The 27,973-nt window shown below is 43.9% G+C and overlaps 1 protein-coding gene across 1 annotated transcript in view; it reads left to right on the top strand.

Moving 5' to 3' along the window:
- The first annotated feature begins 232 nt into the window (after positions 1-232).
- Positions 233-27,973, top strand: part of IL17RE (interleukin 17 receptor E) — a 45,488-nt gene continuing 17,747 nt past the window's right edge. Inside the window, exons 1-8 of the mRNA XM_081934770.1 lie at positions 233-458; positions 6,813-6,828; positions 12,626-12,781; positions 16,444-16,547; positions 21,144-21,267; positions 22,722-22,870; positions 24,561-24,629; positions 25,582-25,648. Coding sequence (XP_081790896.1) covers positions 336-458; positions 6,813-6,828; positions 12,626-12,781; positions 16,444-16,547; positions 21,144-21,267; positions 22,722-22,870; positions 24,561-24,629; positions 25,582-25,648 — 808 coding nt within the window. The 5' untranslated portion in view covers positions 233-335. The remainder of the gene's footprint in view (positions 459-6,812; positions 6,829-12,625; positions 12,782-16,443; positions 16,548-21,143; positions 21,268-22,721; positions 22,871-24,560; positions 24,630-25,581; positions 25,649-27,973) is intronic.

The raw sequence follows: 27,973 nt of genomic DNA, 5'->3' as shown, positions 1-27,973 counted from the left end.
AGCTACCACAGACTTAACATGTTCTCTAGGTAGGATGGGGCAGAGAGAGAGAGAGAGAGAGAGAAAATCCCCTATCCCCCGCCTTCCCAGTGACAGCCCTGCACAACTCCGGCTGTCCTTATCAGCAGCAGCATGAACAGCAGCAGCCAAAGAATGCAGCCCAGCAAGCTTAGTTAGGTTGGGGCAGGGCAGGGTAAAGCGGTGTGCAAGGGAAGAAGGGGTGGAGACACGCTGGCAGCTACCCTGGCCTAGATATGCTGCCGAGAGAGATCTGACTTTTGGATTGTTTAACAACAGCCATGTTCCAGCCCAGCTGAGGTCTAGCCCAGCAACCCATGGGGAGTCCCACTCGGAGAGTCCTGCTGCTGCTCCTCCTCACCGCCTTCCTGCTGAACCTCCAGCCTGCTGCACTCCAGTCCCACCAGCCGTGTCCCTGCGGAGAAGTCCTCACCAACTTTGTAAGGAGATTCTCTTCCTGGGGGAGAAGAATTAGGGTGGTGGGGGGTAGTGGCTTGGTGGAGGTCTTCTCTCTCAGATGATACAAGGGTTCAAATGCTAGGGATGCCGAAACCTTGGAAGTTCATTTCTTCTTGGTTCATGGGAACGAAAGCCATGAGGAGTAGTGAAGCGGTCACCTTCTCCAGCGCCTGTTCATTGCATTGATAGACAGTGGAGAGACCGAGGGCCATGTGGTTTCTGAGATGGGAACTTAGGAGGAAAGGATATCCTTCTGACCTCCACGGCTAACTTGTGGCTGATTGTGGATGTGTTTGAAGGGGGAAAAAAACATTTGTCACATGTGGTCAGATGTGGCCCATCCAAGAGCTGGAGGTTTTGTGTTTAGCAACATCATGAGTGTGATTAGCTGATGGCGTTAGCAACACTGACAGGGCCACATTGACCGTTTCCAGCAAAGCTGCTAAAAATGTGACCTTTGATGGAGCCTGGTCCCTCTTCTATCAGTATGTTGTTTGTCCTCTTAGTAATTGAGTCCAGCCTTATCTTTACATGTGTCTTGCAGGTTAAAGCTCAGCTCCACGCAGTAAAATCATAATAAGTGGGAAATGTGATGGAATATATGCAGGGTGTATTTAGTTCATTGCTGAGTTAGTCATAAAGAATATCAGACGGAGAAGGGCTCAAAGCTCAGAGGACACAGATTTCGGGCAGAATTATCCACGGCTGAAATAATTGATTTCACAAACAGTACAAAGGTGCAACAATTTATCACTCAGTATGATGTGGACGACCAATCAATTATCAATGTACTGTTGATAATTTCTCGAACAGTCCAAACAAAATTGACAAGAGTATTGGAAAGAGAGCAGAGAAAATGGGGAAGGAGCAGTGGAATGAGGTTTCTAGCATTTTAAAGAGAAAAAACAACAACCCACTAGCTACAGTCAAAAGAAGAATGAATAAATAAAGTTTAAAAATCTCAGTTGTGAATGGTAGAATAGCTGTCTGTGTAGAAATACTCGAACATGTAAAAGTATGTTATTGTGCAGCAGAGGCAGTTAAGGAATTTTTAAACATCACAGAGTTTTGGAGAATTTCAAATGCTTACATTAGCCTTAAAGGGTGTGCATGTTATATCACCAAAAGTGATGTATTTATTTGTTGCTAAAGATGCTTGCATTTCTCTGAACATTTCATGAAAGAACCCAGCAGCAATAGAGAAATTTGTCCATTTTGGGTTTTTTACCCCTGCCTCTCTTCTTTGGCAAATCTGTAAAGTTGATTTCATTGAATTGGACTGTTTTTGGAGTTAGTATTACAATTTGCATGTCTTTGAATTTTAGTACAAGTTCACAGTTTTGCAAATAATTCTTTTTGGAATGCTTTTTGTACATTATTTCCACACATACATGCATTTTCAAGCACAAGTCTTTCCTTAAGAAATGTGTTTAAGAACACCAATGAACAACGTGACAGTATTCAGTTCCAAAATATTTTGACTTTTGAATGACAGTTTAGCTTTGACTTGTAGATTGGTTTTTTTAAAAAAAATTAAGTAAACAAATATCTCCCTAACCCCTGCATCTAGTGCCATGCCTTTGATGGGCAGTCAGATCAGATGATACAATCTTAATATCCAGACTGTAATCTACCAATAGCAACTTCCCTAGAGCTATATGTTACATTGTCAAACCCAAGATCCCTAGGGCTAAATTATGCATTCAACAAAGATAAGAGGATTTTTCCCCCCGAATAAAGTTCTCATAATGTGGGTGTGAGAGAGTATAAGTTCTTGCATGCACATACATGTACAAACAACGACCTCCTTTTAATTTTCCAATTTTCCTTTTAATTAATTTTTCAACCCTGAAGAAACTGACAGGGATTGGCGATACATACACACCGTCGTTAAGGTGCATCAAGGGATTGTTGTTGTTGTTAGTTGCGAAGTCATGTCCGACCCATTGCGACCCCATGGACAACATTCCTCCAGGCCTTCCTGTCCTCTACCATCCTCTGGACTCCATTTAAGCTCACACATACTGTTTTGGTGACTCCATCCAGCCACCTCATTCTCTGTCGTCCCCTCCTTCTTTTGCCCTCAATTGTTCCCAGCATTAGGCTCTTCTCCAGGGAGTCCTTCCTTCTCATTAGGTGGCCAAAGTATTTGAGTTTCATCTTCAGGATCTGGCCTTCTAAAGAGCAGTCAGGGTTGATCTCCACTGGGACTGACAGGTTTGATCGTCTTGCAGTCCAAGGGACTCGCAGGAGTCTTCTCCAGCACCATAGTTCAAAGGCCTCAATTCTTCGGCACTCAGCCTTCCTTATGGTCCAACTTTCATTCAAAAGGGAAAAAAAGAAGGAAGGAAGAGACACCCCAAAAGGATAAGTCTTAAAAGAAATAGGTAACTGGAATTGATCAAGGGGAAGTGGGAAGCCTGTTCTCCTAACTTCATCACTTTCAGAGCCTGTAATAAAGTCAACAAGGATTTTCTACAACTTATAAAGTTTCACTAAAGAGTAGAGAAGAACCTAGAGAAGGTGAGGGAAATGATGGAGGGGCAAACTTCAAAACTGTTAGAACTTCATGATGGGATAGCACTGGAGTAGAGGGCTAAGCTGCCATTGGCTTAAGAAAAGTATCAACTCCTGCATCAACTGAACCAGATAACTTCTAACCTGTGTCAATAGTACATTTATTAACAGAAGTAGATTCTTTCTAGTATCTTTCTGTTTAGTTTGCAGATAAGTTAAGGGAATAGTTGAGTGTTGGGAGATATTTAGCAGATGCAGTCATCCTTGGGGTTGTGGGGAAAGCTTTCCATTGGTTGGTTTTCCTGTGTTGTGCAAAGAAATGCAAGAGCTGTTTTTCTTCCCAAAATACAATTCCTTTTGGGGACGGGGGATAACTTTATATTTTACCTGTCTTCTCTTCCTTTTCCTCTTCCTCCTCCTTTTTCTTCTCCTCCTTCTCCATCTCTTCTTCTACCACCTATTCCTCTTTCTCCTTCTCCTTCTTGACAGCTACACACTTTTGCCCCATTAAGGCTGTTTGTTCTGTTAATCTCACCCAGAAGTTTAATATTTTGTCCTCCTTTGCAAAGCTCTTTAATCACTTTGTGACTACTTAAATATGACAGGTGACAATTTTCAGTTGGCACTCTCCGTAGCAAAGAGAAACAAACTGTTGACTTTCTGCCCATTCTCTACTTTACTTGCTTATATAATATCATGCCCCACTCCATAGCAGATTTAGAGCTTCAAAGACTTTGTATTTATTTTGATGTAGGTATTGCTACCGAAAATGGATTAATGTAATGTAATAATAGTGAATTTGTACTCACTTGAGCTAAATTAGCTATTAATGTAGGGTAAATTCTCAATATTACCTCTGTGCCCTTTTGCCACAATTCTACACAGGGGTCTGCTTTCCATGTTTTCCTCCTGATATTTTGTCTTCCAGCCAGGGGTGGGCTTCAAAAATTTTAGCAAGGGGTTCTCTGTCCAGTTGCTGGGTGAGGCATAATGGGTGTGGCCTAGTTGGCCTCCTAAACCATGGGTGGGGCATTTTACCCCTCCTAAAGCTCAGGAGGCCCTCTGGAGGCCCAAACCTCTGGTATGCCTGTTTTTCACCCTCCTTGAGCCTCCTCACGTGCTCTAAACTTACATGCATCCAAAATGGGCTGCACGGGGACTCCTGGGAGGGGTGGAGTGGGCCGGGCCAGCCAGGAGCGGAATTTGGGGGTTCTCCAAACTGCACAAAATCTTAGCTAAAGGTTCTTCCTAACCCCTGCGAACCCCCAGCAGCCCACCCCTACTTCCAGCCAAATATTTGTGCCCTAAACATTAATACCACAATGGGACTCTTAACAGAAGAAACTTTTTCCTCCACCTTACTTTCCATACTAAAAAACCCAGCAGTTTTTATTTATTTATTCACAAAAATAATTATCAAGTATTTTACACTCCTTTCCTCTTCAGCTAGGGAAAAAAAAACCTCCTAAGGGGCTATATGCATCAATCATCATCATTGTTGCCATCATTTTTACCATAAAAATGACATGACATAAAAGGAAATAGCGATGGGAAGGGAAGAGGGAAATGATGATGATGATTGACTGGTATGGATACAGTATTGGGGGAAGGAGGAAATCAAAGGCACCTTGTCTTTACCATGGTTGATGAGATAAGCTTGCTTTTTATTCCTCACTGTGTTGCAAACTCTCAGAGACAATTTCAAACAAAAACTTGACTGTCTGCTGTAAGATATTTATTCTTCATAGTAAGTACAGGTTGTCCTTGGCTTTACATCAGTTCATTTAGTGGCCGTTCAAAGTGACATTGGCGCTGAAAAAAGTGGCTTATGGCCGTTTTTCACTTTTACGGCATTTTGCAGCATCCCCTTGGTCACGTGATCAAAATTCGGATGCCTGACAACTGGCATGTGTTTGTGACAGTTGTAGCATCCAGCACAGAGGTGGGTTTCACATTTTGTTACCACCGGTTCGCCCCGCGCCCACTTGCTTTGCCCCTTCCAAGCATGTACTTAGGTTGTGCATGCATGCCTTCTGCCCATGCACCCGGCCTCAAAAACGTGCCTAAATAGGACAGCATAGAGACAGGGCGGGTAGGCGGGGTAGGCAGGCCCACCCGTGGTTTCCGCTACTGGTTCAGCCAAACCGTTCCCAACCGGCTGAATACCACGTCCGTTCCAGCGGTCATGTGATCAGCTTTTGTGACCTTCTGACAAGCAAAGCCAACGGGGAAGCCAGATTCACTTAACAACAATGTTCTTGACTTAACAACAGTGTTCTTGACTTAACAACTGTAGTGATTCACTTAACAGCTGTGTCAAGAAAGGTCATAAAATGGGGGCAAAACTCACTTAACAAATGTTTCAGTTAGCAACAGAAATTTTGAACTCCATTGTGATCACAAGCCAAGGACTACTCTGTATTTGTCGCCCTATAATTGGGGACGTACAGATTTTTTTGAACTACATTTCCCACATTCCCTTGCTTTGGGTAAGCTATCTGGGGATGTGGAAATAAAAGTCCCAAAACAAAACAGGGATTTCCCCCCCCCCCTTAAAACTGTGTTTGTTGGAACTTAATAGAGTCGTGTAAAAACTAAAGGGAAAAAAAAAATCATTTGAATTTAGCCAGTTTCCTATGACTAAAGCTTTGTTTCCTAATTAAGATTTTTATAATTTGAAAGTATCTGGTTGCCTATCCCAACTTTAAATCCCCAGCTTTCCCCTTGTACCCAGAACTGATTGAGTAATGTTGCTGCAGTAAAAACACACAGCTCAAATGTTTTTCAGTGATTTGTTACTGGCAAAGTGTTACACAATCGAAGGTGTGTCTCTCTCTCTCTCTCTATGCATCCACTTGGTTAGAGCAGAGGTTGCCCTCATGCAGGAACAGAAAACCACATCTGTGGGCATACTAAATGCATGAAGCTAAATCTCCCCACACTGAGAAACAAAACGAGAGCAAAAGTCGGCTTCTGAATTGCCAATCTCCTGCGATAAGAATCATGTGTCAACAACCGCAGAGAGAAATATCGAAAGAAAGCTAACTTTCCTATCCCTGATCTCCATTTTGTCTTAGATTGCAAATGACTAACAGAGGATCGTGTAGGTGGGGGGAGGCAGGATCATCTGGTGGATCTGTTTTTGACTAGGCCAGGGGTCTCTAAACTTGGCAGCTTTAAGACTTTAAGACTAGCCAGAATTCTGGGAGTTGACGTCCACAAGTCTTAAAGCTGCCAAGTTTGGAGACCCCTGGACTAGACCATATTAAAGTCATTGCAGAATTTGGTAAATGAAGTAACGTAATTACACGGGGGATGTGGGCAGCTGCAGTATTTCCCCCAATCCCTTCGTTCTTAGAAGAATTAATATTTGCTCAAGTCTTGAGAATCTTGGTGTCTTTCAAAAGAATTTAAGAAGAGCCTTTAGTGCGATGGTTCCCAACCGAATGGAAACTCCCATGAAGGTTATGTCAGCAATGGTGCTTTGATACCATGGCGTTGCAGATTTTACACAGTCATGTAGATGACCTTCAAGATCAACAGCCATGGTATCTTTGTGGTGACGAAAGTCCCCAAAATTATATTAGATGTTGTGTGAAGAAGTTGCTTCTTTATCTCTTGTCACCTCCGGACTCAGCAAGGATTGGCCGCCCGAAGCCCAGTAAATATTTTCAATACACGCTCAATACGCACTCTCAAGGCCTCCTAAAGAGGCCTCAGACAGCTTGTTTACTGTTCTGTGAATGTTCTGTTTTATAAAGAGAGGTCTTTGATTTAATGTTTCTCCTCTAATTCTACCTTTCTTTCTTGTTTTGCAGGATTGCAGGACTTATGGTAAGAAAATTAACATTTTTTATGGAATTTACTCCATGTTGAATTTGAGCCCAGGGGTATGGAGATAGCAATTGGGATCTGAATGAGGGGTGAGGACTGGAGATCTCACTGCATTCAATTGGGCTGAGGTTGGAGCAGTAGACAACCAATGAGGGGTCCTTGGCGCTCTCATCGGATTGATCATCTTGACCAGCACTGATGTTGTTACCTAGTTGGGTAATGAAATGTCTGCAAGAAAACAACCAAGCTCAGAGAGCACCAAGGACCCTTCATTTCAACTCTGAGCCCTAAATATTCTCCTATATTGGTAAACAACCAATACACATTTGGTTGCAAGGCATTGTAACTTGAGAGCAGTGGTGCACCACCACAAAAACTGTTAAACTTGTCCTCGTGGATTTTGAATAGCTTTTTTTAATTTTAATGCTACTTGTCCTCATGGATTTTGAATAGCTTTTTTTTATTTTGGTGCGATTGTAGCCTATCCTCTTACCCATGGCATAAAGATACCCTGTTGACTTTAAAAAAAAATCATTATTATATTACCTTGATGTTATTTCCAGCTACCCAGCTAAATTTGAAAATTATATGTTCCATCTTCTGTGGCTGTTGAAACATTTTGATGATATCCTCGGAGGCTGGGATTTGCCCAGCTCCAGTTGGTTACCTGAGGCTGCTCTGAATCTGAACCTGCTCCCTCCACACTGAATAGCAAGCGTAACCCTTGGTGGTCACCTTGGCTTGGGCTGCTGGTGAGATCAGACCCCAGCCTTCTGCAGTAGCATCTGCCCAAGTAATGGCCGACTGGAACTTCTTTAAGTGCTCTTAAGTGTGTTGTGGCCTCCCAGTGGCCAGCAGAGCTGGCAGCAGATTTGGACAGTGAGGAGGTTGGGGAGGAACCTGGGCCAGTCCTGGAGTCTGGGGAAGGCTCTGATGAGAGCTCTGTGTCGGAGGCAGAGAGAGGGCCAGAGCCGTATGCCAGTTATCAGCTGCCTTCAGAGTCAGACATCAGTGAGGCAGATGAACAGCTGGAGCCTGTTCCCAGTGTGCGCATGCGCAGACTTGCCAGATGAAGGGAACAGCTAAAGAACGGGGGTCAACTTGGGAATAAGGCCACAGGTGGACAATGAATGGCTCCTTCCAGAGGAAATAAAAGAGGAGCGAAAGGGGAGTGGAGTTTGCAGGAGACAATTAGTTCACTTAAGACTCCTTGCCAAATTTTGCAGATATCGGCCTGACAGCTCTCCAAGCCAGATAAGGTCTGTGACTGTAAATCCTCCCTTGAAAGATTTTGCTGGCTGTGAATGAGCAGAATTCACAGTAAATTAATAAAAGGGTTTTTTGTCGGGACAAGGAGTTTGCTTCATGCTCTTGGGAAGCCTCGGTCAGAACAGAGTGCTATGTAGGCACTTTTTAAAGCCAAGGTCCTTTGAGGGTGTGGCTATGTCTATAAAACAACACACGGAGAATTTCAAAGTCAGTTCTCTCTCTGTATTGTTTTATGTAGGTAGTCTTCAACTTACGACCACAATTGAGCCCCAAATTTTTGTTGTTAAGTGAAACATTTGTTAAGTGAGTTTTGCCCCACTTTACAACTTTTCTTGCCAGAGTTGATAAGTGAATCATTGCAGTCACTGAATTAGTAACCTGGTTGTTAAGTGAATCTGGCTTCCCCATTGAGTTTGCTTGTTAGAAGGTCGCAAAAGAGGATCATGTGACACACACACACACACGGCAGGACATGGCAACATTCATAAATATGAGTCAGTTGCCAAGCATCCGAATTTTGATCAGGTGACCATGGGGATGCTGCAAGTCATAAATCTGAAAACTGGTCATAAGTCACTTTTTTCAGTGACATTGTAACTTTGAACGGTCACTAAATAGAATTCTTCATTGGCCAAGTGTGATTGGACACACAAGGAATTTGTCTTGGTGCATATGCTCTCAGTGGACAGCTACTACAGGCTAGAAAAATAGGGGAGATGTGAAATAGACCAGTGTCCTCATTATCATTGTCACCAGCATCACCTGGAAGGTAATCCTCGACTTACAACCACAATTCAGATTGGAATTTCTGTTGCTAAGCAAGGCAATGGTTAAACGCCTCATTTTCTGACCTTGTTTTTGCTATGGTCCTTAAGGAAACCACCACGGACATTAAGTAAACATGTTTATTAAGTGAACCTGGATTCCTCCATTGACTTTGCTTGTTGGAAGTCAAACGAGAAGGTTGCAAATGGCAATCACACCGCAACCCTCATAAATTCCATGCCGGTGGCCAAAGGCCCACATTTTGATGAGAGATGCTGTGATTTTTGCAAAAGTGGAAGGACTGATCATAAGTCCCTTTTTTTTTTCAATACCATTGCAACTGAACAGTCGCTAAACAGTCCCAATTGTGGTCATAAGTCAAGGATTATCTGTGACACATTTGGGTTTTTCCCCCCCACTGCTTAGCATGATGTTGACAAACTTGAACATTGGGCACTATCTAATAAAATGAAATTCAATGGTGAAAAGAGTAAGAGTCTACATTTAGGCAAGAAAAACGAAATGCACAGGTACAGTAGTAACTGTGAAAGGGATCTTGGAGTCCTAGTGGATAACCATTTAAATATGAGCCAGCAGCATGCAGCAGCTGCCAAAAAAGCCAACACAGTTCTAGGCTGCATCAACAGAGGGATAGAATCAAGATCACATGAAGTGTTAATACCACTTTATAATGCCTTGGTAAGGCCACACTTGGAATACTGCATTCAGTTTTAGTCACCACGATGTAGAAAAGATGTGGAGACTCTAGAAAGAGTACAGAGAAGAGCAACAAAGATGATTAGGGAACTGGAGACTAAAACATATGAAGAACGGTTGCAGGAACTAGGTATGTCTAGTTTAATGAAAAGAAGGACTAGGGGAGACATGATAGCAGTGTTCCAATATCTCAGGGATTGCCACAAAGAAGAGGGAGTCAAGCTATTCTCCAAGGCACCTGAGTGTAGAACAAGTAGCAATGGGTGAAAACTAATCAAGGGGAGAAGCAACTTAGAACTGAGGAGAAATTTCCGGACAGTTAGAACAATTAATCAGTGGAACAGCTTGCCTCCAGAAGTTGTAAATGCCCCAACTGTGGAAGTCTTTAAGAAGATGTTGGATAGCCATCTGTCTGAAATGGTATAAGGTTTCCTGCCTAGGCAGGGGGTTGAACTAGAAGACATCCAAGGACCCTTCCAAATCTGCTTTTGTATTGTATTGTATGTACAAACTCACTCATTATTGGTTTATCATTCTGTGTGAACCAAAAACAAATTATTGTTCTTTAAAGCATCCTGCTTTAGCACTGTGTGAATGCAGTCAACCAAGTATGTTGATTGCTTTAGAGAATCACAGAAGAAATGCATGCCCATACTATAATAGAGGACTTGTTCTTTTCTATGTTAAGTGCTAATATTACATAAATCCTGCTCTGTTTTACTTCTGTCCTTTTTCCTTTGGAGTGTGTGCCAGTAGCCATTGTAAATAGACTTAACAATCTGCTATTGTATAGACCCTATAATGCCAGTTAGGTATCCAAACAAGCATCCTTATCCAGTCAGTAAATGTATTTGTTTATTTGAGGATTACATGAAAAGGAAGATAATGGCTGAGTTTGCACATCAGGCAAAGACAAAATCAAACAAATCCTAATCAAGCGTAGGTTGATTATAAACCAGGGAAATGTGTCACCAAGAGCATTCAGTCCTCTATGGTCCCTTACCAGGGAGCACGTAAACATAGATGGGTTTTTGGTGGGAGTTACTGTCTGTTCTCTTTCTACAGAGGCATACGCATTGCACTTTGATGCCTTACACCTTTGTTGCCTAACACACCTTCAGGGAGAAATGTTGCGTGTGTGGGGATTAATGTAAACTTTGCCCTAGAACCTGTTTGCAGTTCAATTTGCCTGCTTGCGCATGTATTTATTTCATTATTCAATTCGTGTAGCTTGCCCATCTCAACAAATAACTCGGGGGTGGGGGGTGGGGGCAAATAAAAAATGATTCCTGTCATAAATACAAAGATTGAAACACATAGCAACCAAGGAAGATAACCGTTTCAAAATTTGAATTGAGACCCAACGTGGCCTCAAGGTCAGGCACTGGAATTCAGGCCTCTCTACTACACAGTTATTAATTATAGCTTTAAAATATTTGAGTTTGTTTTTTTTCCTAGGAGGCTCAATTGGATTTTTTAAAAAATGTGGGCGCATATGCCTTTGTGTCAATTTTTCATTTCTGGTGGCTGCCTGGGCAGGTAGCTGTGGTTTTCAAGATTGCCCTTGCTGCCTTCTTCCTCAGGCTGAGAGAGAGGGTCTGGACCAAGGTCACCTGGCTGGCTTGGTGTGTAACGCAAGACTAGAACTCACGTCTCTCCAAATTTCTAGCTTGATGCTTTAATTCATGGTTTCTCAACATTCTGGTTGTGGAATTCTGGGTGTTGAAGTCCCCACATCTTAATCAGAGGTGGGTTCCAGCTGCTGCTACTCCCGGTTCACTCAGGGACGCGCTGTGCACTCGTGCTTGATGTGCGCTACGCACGCATGCACAGTAGTTTAAAAAAAACCAAGATGGCAGTGCCTATGGTGCAGTGGTGGGTTGAAGGCGGTACGCCCCTTTATGGGCATACCGGTGCCTGGCCGGAGCACTGGGTACTGTTCGGGTATAGTGCTCCGGAAGGCCCACCCGCGTGCCCGAGCTCCTTACCTGTATTTGAGCTCTTCGGTGCTTCCGCACATGCGCATGGAGCACATGGCACCTGCGCGATGCTCCGCCGAGCAGCTGAAACGTCGCAGAGGCCTCGCAAGAGATAAGGATGCATGCGTGCGCTGCGGCGCGTTCATGTGGTGGACGCCGGGCTGCGTTGCACCGTACCGGTTGCAACGGGATCCAGAACCCACCACTGCTATGGTGGCACCAAAAGAACCGGTTTGAGAGTGTGGCAGGCCAAGTTACAACTGAACCAGCTGAAACCAGTCTGAAACGGTAGGAACCCACCTCTGATCTTAATGTGGCCAAGGTTAATACTGTTCTACAAACTTCTTCCATAATTTATTAAGGACCTGATTTGCTGTTCTTTGCTCTGTATTTGAAGGTACTGACTTAAGTCCTATGTGGCCTGCAAACTTTTGGGTTTGTCTCTAGAGCTTTTCCCAAAACTGCTGTTGCTGAACTGCAATACTCCAATGATATGAAAGAGAGGAGTGAAGGCACACATATGCTATAATAACACAGTACCTGCTTGACCTAATCTGGAACTAAGCAAGACTGGATCGGGTTAGGACCTGGATAGGAGACCACCAAGCAACATTTTGCCTGTAAGTTAGACTAGGAAGAAACCAACCTACAAAAAAAAAAAAATATCTGCCTGGAAGTTAGCAGTGGCCAATCACTTCCATACTCCTGCAAAGAAAATACCGTAGAGTCACTAAGATTGATTTGAAGGAGTTGTCTTTTTAATTTGATTTCTGTTTTTTTTTTAAATTTTGAATCCTGGATGTCTACAAAGAAGAAGGTTGAAAAAGTCAACAGGAGAGCTGTAACCATATGATCAAAGCGCCAGCCTTTTTTTACATGGGTCATTTGCATGGTTGCGACCACTATCTTGAATGTTTGGGTCCCTGTGGGCAAATGCTGCCCTGGGCCCATCTGCTTCTTTTCTGTGACTCCACTGATTTCCTCTCCCTATTTATCTCTCTACCCTTGACATTAGAACAATTGATTGGTCTCTGCCTTCCATTCTCACTTTCTACTCTCTTCAACAGGAGAGGGAAATCTACCCAAGCTCTGTCCCCAATGCCAGCACAAGCTGCAGGAAAGCCCATCTCAGCTGTTGCCAGCCCTTTTCCTAAGCACCGCTCGATGTTGCAAGAATGAAAAACAGACTTGTCTGCAGGTCTATGTGGCTCTGAACTCTACAGGTATGTTGGGCCCTAGGTGTTGAAGATGGGGATAAGATTGCTGAAGAGCAGCCCATTTTACATTATACAGTATTTACTTAAAATGGATGCAGTGGCTCAGGGGCTAAGACGCTGAGCTTGTCGACCAGAAAGGTCAGCAGTTCAGCGGTTCGAATCCCTAGTGCCGCGTAATGGAGTGAGCTCCCATTACGTCTCTCAGCTTCTGCCAATCTAGCAGTTCAAAAGCATGTAGCAATGCAAGTAGAGAAATAGGAACCACCTTTGGTGGGAAGGTTCCATGCGCCGTCAGCATTTAGTCATGGCAGCCACATGACCACGGAGACATCTTCGGACAGGGCTGGCTCTTTGGCTTAGGAACGCCCCCTAGAGTTGGGAACAACTAGCGTGCATGTGCAGGGGAAACGTTACCCTTACCTATTTACTTAAAACATTGGTGTAGCTGCCCATCTTGAAGCCAACTCTGGGCAGCTTACAACTGACAAAAGAATATAAAACGAGCAACACTAAACCACACCACAAACATACTTCCTTGATGCAACTCACATTCTAATCTCGCCCAATCCCAGCAGTTGTCCCGGGACTGGAGTGCTCTGTGGAAGGATAGAAAGGAAGAAGTTTGGATGTCCTCCATATACACGAATGGAATCTGGACTACTCCATCCATTCTTCCCACTGAGCTAGACAATTAAACGAAGCGAAATGATGCTGAAAAAGAATGACCCTTTTCTGGTTTCAATAAAGTTGAAAAGAATTGTGACATAGTAATACAGGAAGCAGTTTCCCAATCTTATGTCAGTGACCATAGAGATCAGTCAATTTATTGGGTGCATAAAAATTTCATAAAACAGTAGATAAATTTTGTCATGGGGACAAAAAAACACCCCATCTTTAAGATGTTAAATATCTCACCACTATTTTTCCATTGTTAAGTTAAAGAGATGTCATAAATCCATAATTGTGTAGGTAGTCCTCAACTTATAACCACAGTTGGCAACAGAATTTCCAAAGCTAAGCAAGACAGTTGTGAAGTGTATCATTCCCAGTTTTACGACCTTTCCCTGTGATTATTGTTAAGTGAATCACAAGGTTATTAAGCAAATCCAGCTTCCCCCATTAATGTTGCTGGTTGGAAGCCAGCTACTGGGTTTCCCCCCAAATAAGACATGGTTTTATTTTCTTTCGACCCCCGAAATAAGCGCTGGGCCTTATTTTCTGGGAGGTCTTATTATTTTTGAGGTGCAGGAGATGGCGAGTGTGGTTACTTCACTGCGGCTGCTGTGTTGCAATATTTTCGGGGAGGGCTTATTTTAGCACATGCGCTCAAAAGCCCGATTGGGCTTATTATCTGGGAATGGCTTATTTTCAGATAAATGGTAGGAAGGTTATAGATGGTGGTTACATGACATAAATCACTTCTTTCAGTGCCGTTGTCACTAAACAAATGCTTTGTAAGTTGAGGACTGTCTGTAATTTCCTTGTTGATGGAATTGAACCGCCTCTTTCCAGCAAAAAACAACCCACCTGATTTGGTTGGGCCACGTCAGAACCATCGCCCATTTCCTTGTTGAAAATATATAGAATTTGTAAATGGAGCACCTATTTTTGGCAGCAGCCTCTGTTACACAAGTGTGCTTTCAGGTTCAGCTTATGGTCACTCACTCACACACTCACGGGCCCGGAAAATTTCCATACTCAATTGCAAATGAACTGAACACTGAGGCACAAATGGTTCTTTAAAATACAGAGACCCAGTGAATTTAAAATAACTGCAAACTTTTACTGATATACCGTGTTTCCCCCAAAATATGATCGATCCTGAAAACAAGCCCTAGAATGATTTTCACTCCTGCACCTAACGTACGCCATACCCCCCAAAAAAGCCCTAGTTAAGCCCGGCCCACTCTGTCCACCATCTGATTGTACGAGGTGGGGCGAGGCGCATGCATAAAAATCAAGCTAGGACGGGAATGGTGTGTGTGTGTAGATCTGTCCCACATGCCCCTCATCCATTTACCTTAGAACTGCCTCAGCCATGCCTCCCATGCCCAGACACCTGTAGCACCGCTGCTTGACTTTTGCAGCTGCTTGTGGCCGGATGCCACGTGGCAAATCACGCCAAGTAACGTCACCAGCATGATAAGCCACATGGCCTCCTGCCATGAATGGCGGCACTGGTGTGACCGATCTGGCCGCAAGTGGCCACAAACAGCCGCAAAAGAAGTCAGGCAGAAGTGCAACAGGGTGTTGGGGTGTAGGAGGCCTGGCTGCGATGGTCCTAAGGTAAGCGGATAAGACCTCCCCTGAAAATAAGTCCTGGTGCTTATTTTGCCCCCTCCCCCTCAAATAAGTCCAGGTCTTATTTTCAGGGAAACATGGGTATTTTTGCTCTTACACAGATAGGCGGACAGACAGACACTTACTCAGCATCCATTACTAGGCCTACCACCACCTGGCACTAGCCAAAGGGATGGAAGCTAACAAGTCTGGGATCCAAAAACAACTCAACGGCTGGGCAGGCTTCAGGACCTCTTTTTATCCCAGAGTCAGAGGGGGGGATTCCCACGTAGGCCCAAACTCCTTTGTTGGTGAGACTTGGGGAGAAGCTTGCCATGTGCTCAGGCCCAACCCTTGTCCTTTTCTTCCCTGAACGACTTGATTCCTTTCCCTGAGGAAGGTTTCCTGGCTTTGGTCCACACTGCTTACATGCCTTCAGCACTTTTAAGTAGGGTGGCTTTGGCCTAGCCTCACACCTCCTGCTTGAATGGAAGCTGGCCCCTGTACGATGCTTCGGATGGGGCGGTGTATTTTGTTTCACATTTCGTTTTTATGGTTTTATAGCTGCACAATGTTATTTAGTTCTTGTGGGTGAGTTTTTAAAATGCTGCCTTATTGTCAATTGCAGAGGGCTGGGTTTGCAGTGGGTAGTGCAGGTAGTCTTCGACTTATGACAGTTCATTTAGTAACCATCCAAAGCAGTTGTGGGTTCTGTGCATCCGTGCACAGATGCGCACCCACTGCCCTGCGACACTCCAGCTGCTCGGCGGAGCGTCACACAGGCGCCGTACGCTGTGTATGCGTGTGCAAATGGCCCATTTGGCTCAAATACAGGTAAGGAATGCGGGCGGGCCCTCCAAAGAACCATTCCGGTATGGTAGTTGCTACTCCCAGCAGTCACCAGTACGCCCGTACCGGGGCGTACCGGCTGGAACCCACCACTGATCCGAAGTTACAATAGCACTGAAAAATGTGATTTAGGGCCATTTTTTTCACGCTTGCAACCTTCTTGGATCCCCATGATCAAAATTCAGACGCTTGGCAACTGCTTCATACTTATGACTGTTGCTGTTTCCCAGGGTCATGTGATCATCTTTTGACAAGAAAGTCAATGGGGAAGCCCAATTCACTTAACAACCGGGTTACTTACTTATCAGCTGCAGGGATTCACTGAACAACTGGGGCAAGAAAGGTCGTAAAATGGATCAAACTCACTTAACAAATGTCTCACTTAACCACATAAATGTTGGGCGCAATTGGGGTTGTAAGTCGAGGGCTACCCTTAGATCCAATAAGTACATGCAAAATAAGTATAAAACACACGGAAGTCACCCTATTTGGGAAAGCTAGGATATAACGTATTCCCTTCTTGTTTGTTTTGACTTTAGGTATTGAAGGCTTAGAACTGGATTTTCTCATTCCAAGTTCTAACCGTTCCGGCAAGCTTCAGGTCTTGAAAACGTGGGAGCATCAGAACAATACTGGGGCTGAGGTAACGTAAGAACATAATAAAACATAAGTAAGGCTCTAATAGATTGACCCATCTTGGAACCAGGTTATCTGTGGGACTGTCTTTTGCCAGTCACATCTATCTGACCCACTAGAGTAGGGAGGCAAGGAATGTTGCGAGTCCCGTCCCCTAAGGAGATACAATTTGGCGGGACCCAAAAGAAGGGCCTTCTCCGTGGTAGCTCCCTCTCTCTGGAACATCATCCCTGTCAGCATATAAGAGTTCATGAATGGGAATAGACATGGTAACAGGTCAGCCAATGGGGACTGTTTGGTGACCCAGATGGCTCGGAGCCTGGGTGTGGCTTGGCTTGACTGATTTGTATATAAGAATTGCTTTGTCCTTGCAATATAGCCTCTGTATTATATTGCTTCTGGGAATATTGCTTCTATTGATTCTGTGCTTCTGGATTCCGAGTTCTGGTTCTGGCTTCTGCAGCATGGGTATTGTATACATGCATCATGCTTTATATTACTCCCTATAAAGAAGTTTCTTTTATACATGAATCCTGCTAAATTATCTACTTGTGTGCTGGTTGGATTGCTGCAAACTCTTAATAATCCTCCCAAGAGATTGGGCTGGCCTCCGCTCTAACACTCTTTCGGAAGGCTCTGAAGACGTGACTCTGCCAGCGGGGCTGGGGAACCCAGAGTGGGATGGAACACATTAAATGGGTGGTAAGAATGTGTGTTGTCGCCGGGGTGGGGGGTTATTATTTTATTATTTTTTGTTTTTATTCTTTTTACTTTTTTATATGGTGTTTTTATGTCCTTGTAAGCCACCTTGCGTTACCATGTGTGAGTAGATAGCAATAAACAATTTCTAAATAAATAAGTAAAATAAAATCTAGCCCCCAAGGATAGCACATGTAAAGGTACTGTATTTTTCAGAGTATAAGATGCGCCTTTTTCCCTCAAAAAAGAGGCTTAAAATCTGGGTGCGTCTTATACACTGAATACAGCATTTTTGGCCTCCCAAAACCCCGCCCCCTTTACCAAAATGGCCATGCATAGCCTTTAGGAGGCTTTAGATTGTTCCTAGGGGCTGGGGAGGACAGAAATGAGCGAAAACATGCTGTTGTTTGCTCAATTTTGCCCCCCTAGCCCTCAGGAGCACTCTTATCAGTCTCCTAAAGGCTATGCATGCTCTTTTTTGACAAAAAATGGGCCCGTTTTTGCAAAAAAATGGCCCATTTTTTGCTTGGTTTTGTCCCCCCCCCCCGCCCCCCAGGAGCACTCTACAAGCCTCCTAAAGGTTATTCATGCCCTTTTTAAAACAAGGGCCTGTTTTCGCATAAAATGGGGCATTTTGGTGAGGTCTGCTGTGTGCAAAAACTTTTTTTAAAATTTGCCCCTTCAAAATCTTGGTGCGTCTTATACTCCGGTGCGTCTTATACTCCAAAAATACGGTAGTTCTCAGCTCTACAACCATTTGTTCACTGGCGATTCAAAGTTACAATGGCACTGAAAACAAAGTCTGTTTTTCACACTTATGACTGTTGTAGCATCCCCATGGTCACGTGATCAAAATTTGGATGCTTGGTGACTGACTCATATTTACGACAGTTGCAGTGTCTCCGAGTATTGTGTGATCTGACAAGCAAAGTCAATGGGGCAGCCAGATTTACTTAACCACCCAGCTAGTTGTTAGTTGTTACTAACTTAACAACTACAGTCTCACTTAACAACTGTGGCAAGAAAGATTGCAAAATGGGACAAATCTCACTTAACAACTGTCTTAATTATAACAGAATAACAGAGTTGGAAAGGGACCTTGGAGGTCTTCTAGCCCAGCCCTGCTCAAGCAGGAGACCCTCTAGCATTTCAAACAACAGAAATTTGGGGTCAATTGTGGTCGTAAATTGAGGACTGCCTGTATCAATAAAAGCTATATATATATAACAGCCAGATATTCAGTGAGTTAAGTACTCTGTTTGTTCCATCCAGGGAAAACTGTAGGTGGTGAATTTCTGCCTCTTGTAATCTCTTCTAGATTAGATCTTTGTAAACCTGTAGATCCAGTGATGAAGTACAGTCCTATTATAGGAGATGTTGTCCTTTTCTATTTACCATATTTTTCAGAGTATAAGATGCACTGGAGTATAAGACACACCGAGATTTTGAAGAGGCAAATTTAAAAAAAAGTTTTTGCACTCTGCAGAACTCCCAAAAACGGCCCATTTTTCGTGAAAACGGTCCATTTTTTGTGAAAAAAAGGGCATGCATAGCCTTTAGTAGGATTGTAGAATGCTCCTGGGGACTGCACCCCCCCAAAATGAGCAAAAAATGGCCCATTTATTGCGAAAACGGAACTGATTTTTTTTTAAAAGGCATGCATAGCTTTTAGGAGGCTTATAGAGTGCTCCTGGGGGCTGGGGGCGCACAAACGAGCAACAAACAGCCTGTTTTTAGCTCATGTTTTCCCTCCCCAGCCCCCAGGAGCACTCTGGAAGCCTCCTAAAGGCTATGCACGGCCATTTTTGCAAAGGGGCGGGGTTTGGGGAGGCAGAAAAATGCTGTATTCAGTATAAGATGCACCCAGATTTTCACCCTCTTTTTTGAGGGAAAAAGGTGTGTCTTATACTCCGAAAAATACGGTAACTGAGAAGCCCCTTCCCACCAAATGGATCAGGTAGATGCCCAGTACAGCAAGAGGGCTCTCCTCTTTTGATTTAGGCTCTGTTCACTTCTTGGATCTCCAGTGATACTGATTCATAAGGATGGGATGATAGACAGTTATCCTGTCACTCGTAATAGATGCTGCAGATGATTCACAGGGCTGGTGAGAAGAAGGCTGCATTATCAGCACATTATTTTAAAGAGCAATTCATGAGTCATCATTGAGCTGAAGTTGGGCAATTGCGTGGCTGCATTGTAGGCTGTAGGAGAATTGGCTGAAGTCCATCGTCAGCCCTCAAAAGCTTATCAGATGGTTTGTTATCTCTCTCTCTCAACCCAACACAAAAGAGCATATGCCTCCTTCAGTTCCGGGAGGAAAAGTGGAATATAAATCTTATCGGTGTGAATCAATGAATAGATAGATAATTCAAACGGTGGTAGTTATTGAATTAGGCCAAGGATCTGTAATGGGCAAAAGGAATAATATTGAGAAAAAGGAAGAAGAAGACAAACAACTGAGACAATGGGCAGGTAAATGAAATGGAGTCTGATTGTTGTTGTTAGTTGCAAAGTCGTGTCCGACCCATCACAACCCCATGGACAACATTCCTCCAGGTCTTCCTGTCCTCTACCATCCCCAGAGTCCATTTAAGCTCACACCTATTGCTTCAGTGACTCCATCCAGCCACCTCATTCTCTGTCATCCCATTCTTCTTTTGCCCTCCATCTTTCCCAGCATTAGGCTCTTCTCCAGGGAGTCCTTCCTTCTCATTAGGTGGCCAAAGTATTTGAGTTTTATCTTCAGGATCTGGCCTTCTAAAGAGCAGTCAAGGTTGATCTCCTCTAGGACTGACCGGTTTGATTGCCTTGCAGTCCAAGGGACTCACAGGAGTCTTCTCCAGCACCATAGTTCAAAGGCCTCCATTCTTTTTTCGCTCAGCCTTCCTTATGGTCCAACTTTCTATGGTCCAACTTGAATCTAGACAAGACCGAGAACTTGAGTAAACATTTGAGAGAAATCAGCGCTAGTTCTCACAAAAATGAAATGGGGGGAGGGAGAAATTATCTTCAGACTGAGATCCTCAGTCATCTAGGTCATGGTTGTTCGAAAGGTGCATTTTTTCGAGAGGCAACTGGACTTTCTGGTTTTTCTTTGAAGACGTTTCGCTTCTCACCCAAGAAGGATGTGAACGGAAACGTCTTCAAAGGAAAAACCTTCAGACTTGGCCAATTATGTAACTATATGCTTATAATAAAAGTAATATGGGTTTGCATGACTTTGGCTTTCTAGTCTGCCCTACCTTGGAGGCTTGGGAAGATTCATCATAATTCACACGCTGGGGATAATGAAAGGAACATTTCTTTTTTTTTTCCCCAAATTTTTTTATTTTATTTTTTGAAACAAACAAAACAGAACAACACATACAAAACAGAACACACACACACACACACACACAAAACGTTCCACAATTTCGTCAAGCATGTCGTTTGGTTACAAGCTTTTGTGCATCCGTTTTTAAAACTAAGAATAAAATCACTGGTTATCTATTAAACATAACTAAATACTTCATTGTCAATGAGCATTATGTGTTCAGATTACCATTCATATTCTTTCATTTCTAACAACCCTTATTTTCTTGAATCCATACTTTTCTATTAAGTAACGATAAATCTTTATAGGATTATAATGTCACCTATCTCTAAAAAAGAAAAAGAGAAATTAAGGGAAAAAAAAGATTCCCATTAATTCATATGGTACATCATTATTTTCAATTGACCATAATGTCACCAATCATCCACAACTCCAGAAATAATTTTCCATGGTTAATTCAAGTAGAAATTAAATATTTCCATTCATATATGTATCAATTATTCACTGCATCATCATTAGTCCATTTAATATACAAAAACCTTTCCAAGGAAAGGAACATTTCTGATCCCCCAGCATTGTTTTTTCCAGTGGCAGGTGCAGTTTGGCGGCTTCCAGGTGAACAGTGGTGAAAAGGTACATGTCTCAGTGAAGACCATTCATTCCAGGAAGCTAAACCTCAGCCAGAACTTTACACTCCCTAATAGACAACCAGGTAAGACACCTTTAGAGGGCACATAAACCATGCTTGCATCACATGCTAAAGGACCTTCAAATGTATATTTAGAAAAACCCCAAACTACTTTTGCTGGACATCAAAAACCTCAGTTGCTGAATATTTAGCAAGGGAAGAAGAGAAATGGTCGGGAGACTGTTGGAAAGTTTTAAATTGGGATAAGAGGGAAAACACCAGTTCCACCCATCTTTCAGCTCCCTCTGGCATGAGCCGATAACAAAACACAGGTAGTCTCGACTTACAAACATTCGTTTAGTGACTGTTCAAATTATAATGGCATTGAAACACGTGACCTACGACTCTTGCCACACATGCCCATCGCCAGAGGTGGGCTTCAAAAAATGTAGCAAGGGGTTCTCTGTCTGGTTGCTGGGTGCGGGTGGTCATGGTGGGCGTGGCCCAGTCAGCCTCCTGCACTATGGCAGGGCGTGTGTGTGTTTCTGCCCTCCCCGGACTCCAGAGGCTTTCCTTGAGCCTCTGGGACGGCGAAAACAGCCTCCCCGGGCTCCAGAGGCCTTCTGGAGGTCAGAAACGGGCCCATTTCCGGACCTGTTTTTCAACCTCCCTGAGCCTCCACACAGGCCGTGCACTTGGCTGCATGAAAACGGAGCCACGTGGGGACTCCTGGGAGGAGTGAAGTGCAGGGGGTGGGCGGGGCCAGCCAGGAGTGGGATTTGGGAGTTCTCCGAATCTTACCTAGAGGTTCTCCTGAATCAGCGGCCTACCCCTGCCCATCGCTCACGCAGCCCAGTTTCAAAGAGGCCATGGCAAAGTTGGGGGAGGGGGAGGGGGCGGAGAAGCCAGATTGGTTTAATGACCGCATGCTTCCCTTAACAACTGCATTGATTTATTTGACAACTTTGCCAAAGAGACCATAGGACTCACTAAGCAACTTCTTTGCTTAGCATTGGACATTTGGGGTTCAGTTGTAAGTCAAGGAATAGCTGCACAGCGATTGCCATGAAGTCGTGCCCTGGAGAATAAACTAGTCTGCCGTGGCACGTAGGCTGTGTGGTTATAGTGTCTTGACAGCAAAAGACAATTTTGCACAGGAATCCAGAAAAATAAATGAAACAATATAATTACAGGAGAGACTGTTGCTATAAAGCAGGGGTGTCAAATGCAATTTCATCGAGGGCCGCATCAGGGCTGTGGTTGACCTTGGGGAGGGGGAGGGTAGGCGTGGCCAGCTTGTCACCATTCACTGGATGTGACCAACTGGGTGGGCGTGGCCAGCTTGACGCCAGTCCCCAAACTGCTGGCATGGTTCCTCTTCGCGCTGGGTAGACTGGGCCAAAGCGATGCAGGTTGGCCCCTTACATTTTCCAGGATAGCCCCACAGGCCGGATCTGACCACATCGTGGTCAGATTTGAGTTTGACACCCCTGCTATAAAGGAACTTGTCATATGAGGAGACTTCATTTTCTACCCAGCTCGCCATCCTTCTGGGCCTGAGTTCCAGTATAAATGGATACCAGCTTCCAGGTCTATTGAGGTATCTTCCCTCAAGGCCATCACTGCACGCCTGTGTCACCAGCTGAAGTGGGAATGCGCAGAACTGAACCGATCTTTCCATCAGCAGGTGGGTTCAAAAAGGTGAAAAGAAACTAATGTGGAAAACACCCATGGATGGTGGTGGTGGTGGTGGTGGGGTGAGAACAAAGAGAAACTGAGGCCGAGTGCGTTGCAAAAACAAATGATGTTGGTACAAGTAAATGTTGGAAGCATTGTGGGGAACAAACCTTTCTGTTTTGGCTTTAGAAGTACAAAAGGACAGCTTAGGGCCGTGATGGCAAACCTATGGCACTCTCAGAGCATTCTCTGCGGGCACGATAGCCGTCACCCCATCTCAGCTCAATTCCACTGTGCATGTGCATGTGACTCCCGTCGGTCAGCTGGTTTTTGAGTGTGCCCACATGCATGAGGGTGGGGCGCATGTGGGGAGTCACACATGCATGCGTGGGGGGGAGCACGGGGGGGGTCACATGCACATGTGCAGGGGCATATGGGGGGCACCAAGTGTGCATGCACGGGGGTCATGCGTGCATGTCCAGGGTGGGTGGGTGGAGCACAGGGGGTTACATGCTTATGCGGAAGGTTGGGGCACACATGGGCTGTGTGCACATGTGCAGGGTGGGTGGGGGAGCACAGGGGGGTCATGTGCGTATGCACAGAGGTGGGGTGCACAAGGGGGAGCATGTGTGCATGTGCAGGGTGGGTGGGGGGAGCACAGGGGTGGGGCTCACACAGGGGGGCTGTGTGCACGTGTAAGGTGAGTGGGGGAGCACAGGGGGATCACATGCGTATGCGCAGAGGTGTGCACAAGGGGGGGCACGTGTGCATGTCCAGGGGGGAAGCACAGGGGGGGTCACATGTGCATGCACAGGGGGGGTCACATGTGCATGCACAGGGGTGGGGCGCAAATGAGGGGCCGTGTGCACATGTGCAGGGAGCAGAGTGTGCAGGGGGCAGATGGGTATTGCATTATGGGTGCGCGCATGTGCGCTTTCAGCACACAGCGACGAAAAGGTTAGCCATCACTGGCTTAGGATGTTCCTTTCATCCTTGCTCTCCAAGCTTTTTCCTACTGCAACATGGAGGGATGGCCAATCAATGGCTAGTTTCCGCCCTGGTTTTCCCCCCCTCAAATACATAGAAAGAAATGATTAAACTATGAACCCATTCAATTGTATCACAGGTAGTCTTCGACTTACAATAGTTCTTTAGTAACTTTTCAATGTTACAGTGGCACTGAAAAAAGTGACTTACGACCATTTTTCACATGACCGTTGCAACATCCCCACAGTCATGTGATCAAAATCCAGACACTTGGCAACTGGCTCATATTTATGACGGTTGCAGTGCCCCGGGGTCATGGGATCCCCTTTTGCAACTTTCTGACAAGCGAAGTAAATGGGGAAGCCAGATTCACTTAATAACCGGATTACTAACTTAACAACCGCAGTGATTCACTGAACAACTGGGCAAGAAAGGTCGTAAAATGAGGCAAAACTCACTTAACAACTGTCTCACTTAGCCACGGAAAGTTTGGGTTCAGTTATGGTTGTAAGTCAAAAGACCCTCTGTAATGGTTCAGATGTGGTGGTGAAAACGAATTCGGGAACCCTGAATTTGTTCGGAGGCACTTTTATTATTTTTAATGTTCAGTTTATTTTGCTCTTCTTTGGTTGTCCTTGGTGGCTCTTGTGACACTCAGAGTTGAATTTTGCTTATTTGTTTTTTTAATGGCTTGTCTTCTTTTTACCTGCCAGGTACTGGTTTCCAAACATCGCCCTGTAGTGCTGCAGTACGAGTTCCTTCTTCCTTGTCTGTGCATAGAGGTGTGTGTGCAATACCTCAAGAGGTTCTGAGTGAGGTTTTTTTTGAAGTGGGACAATGCAAAATTTGGAGAGAGGGATTAAAGAACCCTACAAGATTCAGTCTCTTGACAGATTTCATTACGTTCCTTTGTATATTTTTATTGATTTACTAGCCGATAACCCGGCGTTGTCCGAGCATTTATTTATAGGAGGAAAATATCCGGACCAAACATAATTTCTAATGTTGGATTTTCCCCCTTACCAGAGGGAGCCCCCTTGTGGAGTACTGTGGAGCCATTACCATGGCAACTCCACTGCACTGTACAGTAGAAGCCATTTTACGGCAGTACAATAGAAGCCCTTTTAAGGCACAACAGGCTGTATCTTAACAGAACACACACCCTGAGGGGTTTTAGGGGTGCCTTACCCGCACAGTATTTGTTTCCAGAAAGTAAGTCATCTGTGTACCAAGTTTGGCTAATATATATATATGCTGATCTTGTTGTATTCGGGTCTTTTCCTGTGTAACATTGAGATTGTCTTGGCAACGTTTCGGCGAGGTCTCACTCGCCATCCTCAGGCTGGTGTTTTCGGTTTAAAGTGCTTTAAGCCGAAAACACCAGCCTGAGGATGGCGAGTGAGACCTCGCCAACAATCTCAATTTTATACAGGAAAAGACCCGAATACAACAAGACCAGCATACCTACACCCGTGAAAATCTACAAATATATATATTCATTCATGAAATTTATATGGCCGCTCGTTTCATTAAAAAGTGATTCTGCATGCCATACAACTAAAAGAGAGAATACTTAAACATAAATGCCTCTGCTGATCTATACAGAAGGTGACAAGACATTACTTGAGGGGCTCTTGGCAATTTCTGTCCTTGGCCCCACCTGAAGTCAGCCACTGGGCCAAGGATGGGATGCAGTCAACTAGTATCTTTCTGACTTAGCTTCTTTTTTTACAGGCATCACATAACCACAGAGACAGTATCCGCAAGATTGTGTGTCCTTTCCAGGATCAGCCAAAAGCCTGTGAGTTCTGCTTTAGGCAAGATTAATGATAATGGGTTTTTTTTTAATTAACTGATTGATTGGGAGTTGGGATTTCATAGGTTACGGGAAGAGTCAGTGGCTCACAAATGGCAAATATCTGATGCCCATACTGCGGACTTCTTTGTGCTCTGAGCTTGGCTGTTTGCTTGCGGGCATTTCATTACCCAACTAGGTAACATCATCAGTGCTAGGGAGTGTGGGATTTGCTCCCTGGTTATATACAATAGCTTACCCTGCCATTGCTGATGGGGATGTGATCTTTTCCTTGATCAGAGTATTGTTTTCTACTTGAATGTTTGTCTGCTTGATTTTTGTCTGGTGTTAATTCCTGCTTATCTGCATGTCAGCTACTGAAGAGAGTATTTTTGTTTCCTTCCTAGCTTTTTTATTGCTTCTTTTCAATGGTGGGTGTATGTGGATTATCTCTAAGTGTTCGTGGTTCATGCCCATACCTCAGGGGCCTTCAGAGCCCTGCCGTTTTTTACTTCTCTATTCCTAAAGTCTGTTAGTTAGCTTGGAGGGAAAAAACAGACTGATGTGATAGCAGGAAACTAGTAATCCGGAATGTATCCAGGAAGATAATAGGAATGATCAATATGGTGAACAGGTTTTTGTTTTGTGTTTTTATTAACCTCATCTTTATACCCGTACCTTGTTGCTCAGACCTTGTTTATCTTGTTGGTATAAAATATTCATCAGCTAATTTTTACATAAAGAAATAGTTTAGAATAGTAGTTTAAGGCACTAGGAGAGAAGCTGGGAGACGGTAAGTTCTAGTCTTGCCTAATAAAATCTTAATGAACTTAACCTGGTGACCTTGGGTCAGTCACCTCTCAACCCTAAGAAGAAGTAAAATGAAGTTCTGAAATTATTGCCAAGAAAACATCATAGATTTGTCGAGGAAGCTGCCTGGAGTCAAGAATGACGTCAAGGCACGCACACTGACAAACACACACACACACACACACACACACACACACACAAGCACAAACCAAAAACACATTAACAAAAATGTACTATATATAACAGATAATCCTAAACTCTCCCAGATCATTGCCTGATCATTCAGTCCTACTGAATCTCTAGCTTGCTTAATGAATACATATGTTGTCTGAAAATGTTTCTTTTCATTCTGCTAAAGGGACAGGTGCTTATTTGATTCATCAATCAAAAGACAGAGAATTGTGGTGTTCAAAACAATTATTTCCAAGTCGTGCTCAGTAAATGTTTGCAGAATTCTTTGGCTAATCAATGATTAGTTTACTGTCATTGGTCAGGTTCAAACATCAGCCTTAACATGGTTTATTTGGTTTAGACTTTCTGAGATTTGTAAACCCAGCCAGTTTATATTTAACAAAATTGTAGCAATTATACACGTGGAAGTTTAGCTGTTCTCTTTAAATGCAACTGAATACATGGGACTTGTATGAAGATAAAACTGGGTAACTTTGCATAATTTCAGTCTGCGTTTTTTGGATGAATTACATTCTCTGTGTGAACTCACTGTTGTTTTATAGTTAATCATTAGAACTATTTCAAATATGTTGACATATTTTAATTTTTCTGGGAAACTCTAGTATTTTACTTATTTATTTTGTGATCTACCTTACGTATAACATGTCAAAAGGGGATGGATGAAAGGAAGGAAGGTTCATTTTCTCTTCCATATTTATTTCTACCTGAGATAACAAAGTACCTAGTCAGCTGGGTTACCTGTAGGTAAGAAATGCAATGATAGAAACCAATATTTATTTTCAATATGTGTTTGCAGCTTTTGTTTAATCCTACATCCATTTCTCAAATTCATATTTGCCTTTGCAATTTAGATTATATATTATGAGAGATCAAACTGATTACTATAGTATAGACCAGTGACGTGCGGTGAGGTTTATGGCTGGTGAGGCACTGACACAGTGCTGGGTTTCAAATATTTTTAGACTTGTGGACTTCAACTCCCAGAATTCCACAGCCAGGCATGCTCAGTTCCAATTTAAAGCGACAGCATTTGTTTTTCTCCTTTGCTCCTTCTTTCTTTTTCTTTTTCTTCTCCTTCCCCTCCTTCCTCCCTCTCTCCCTTCCTCCCCCTCTCTCAAACACACACACACACACACACACACACACACACACAGAAGTTGGATTGGACTATCTCTCCTACCCCTTCCCTCTCTCACTCACTCTCAAACAAACCCCCCCCACACACAAAAGTTGGATTGGATATCTTTTCCAGTGGCTCGCTTGTGCTCACCCTCCCCAAGTGTAGTTTGATTGCAGGCGGAGCCACGTTGCCTTTTCAAACTTGTAATC

Source organism: Natrix helvetica (genome assembly GCF_964273705.1).
Source record: "Natrix helvetica genome assembly, chromosome: 1".
NCBI classification, from domain to species: domain Eukaryota; kingdom Metazoa; phylum Chordata; class Lepidosauria; order Squamata; family Natricidae; genus Natrix; species Natrix helvetica.
Note: the sequence above shows the minus strand (reverse complement) of the source record. Positions and strands in the feature narration are given on the sequence as shown.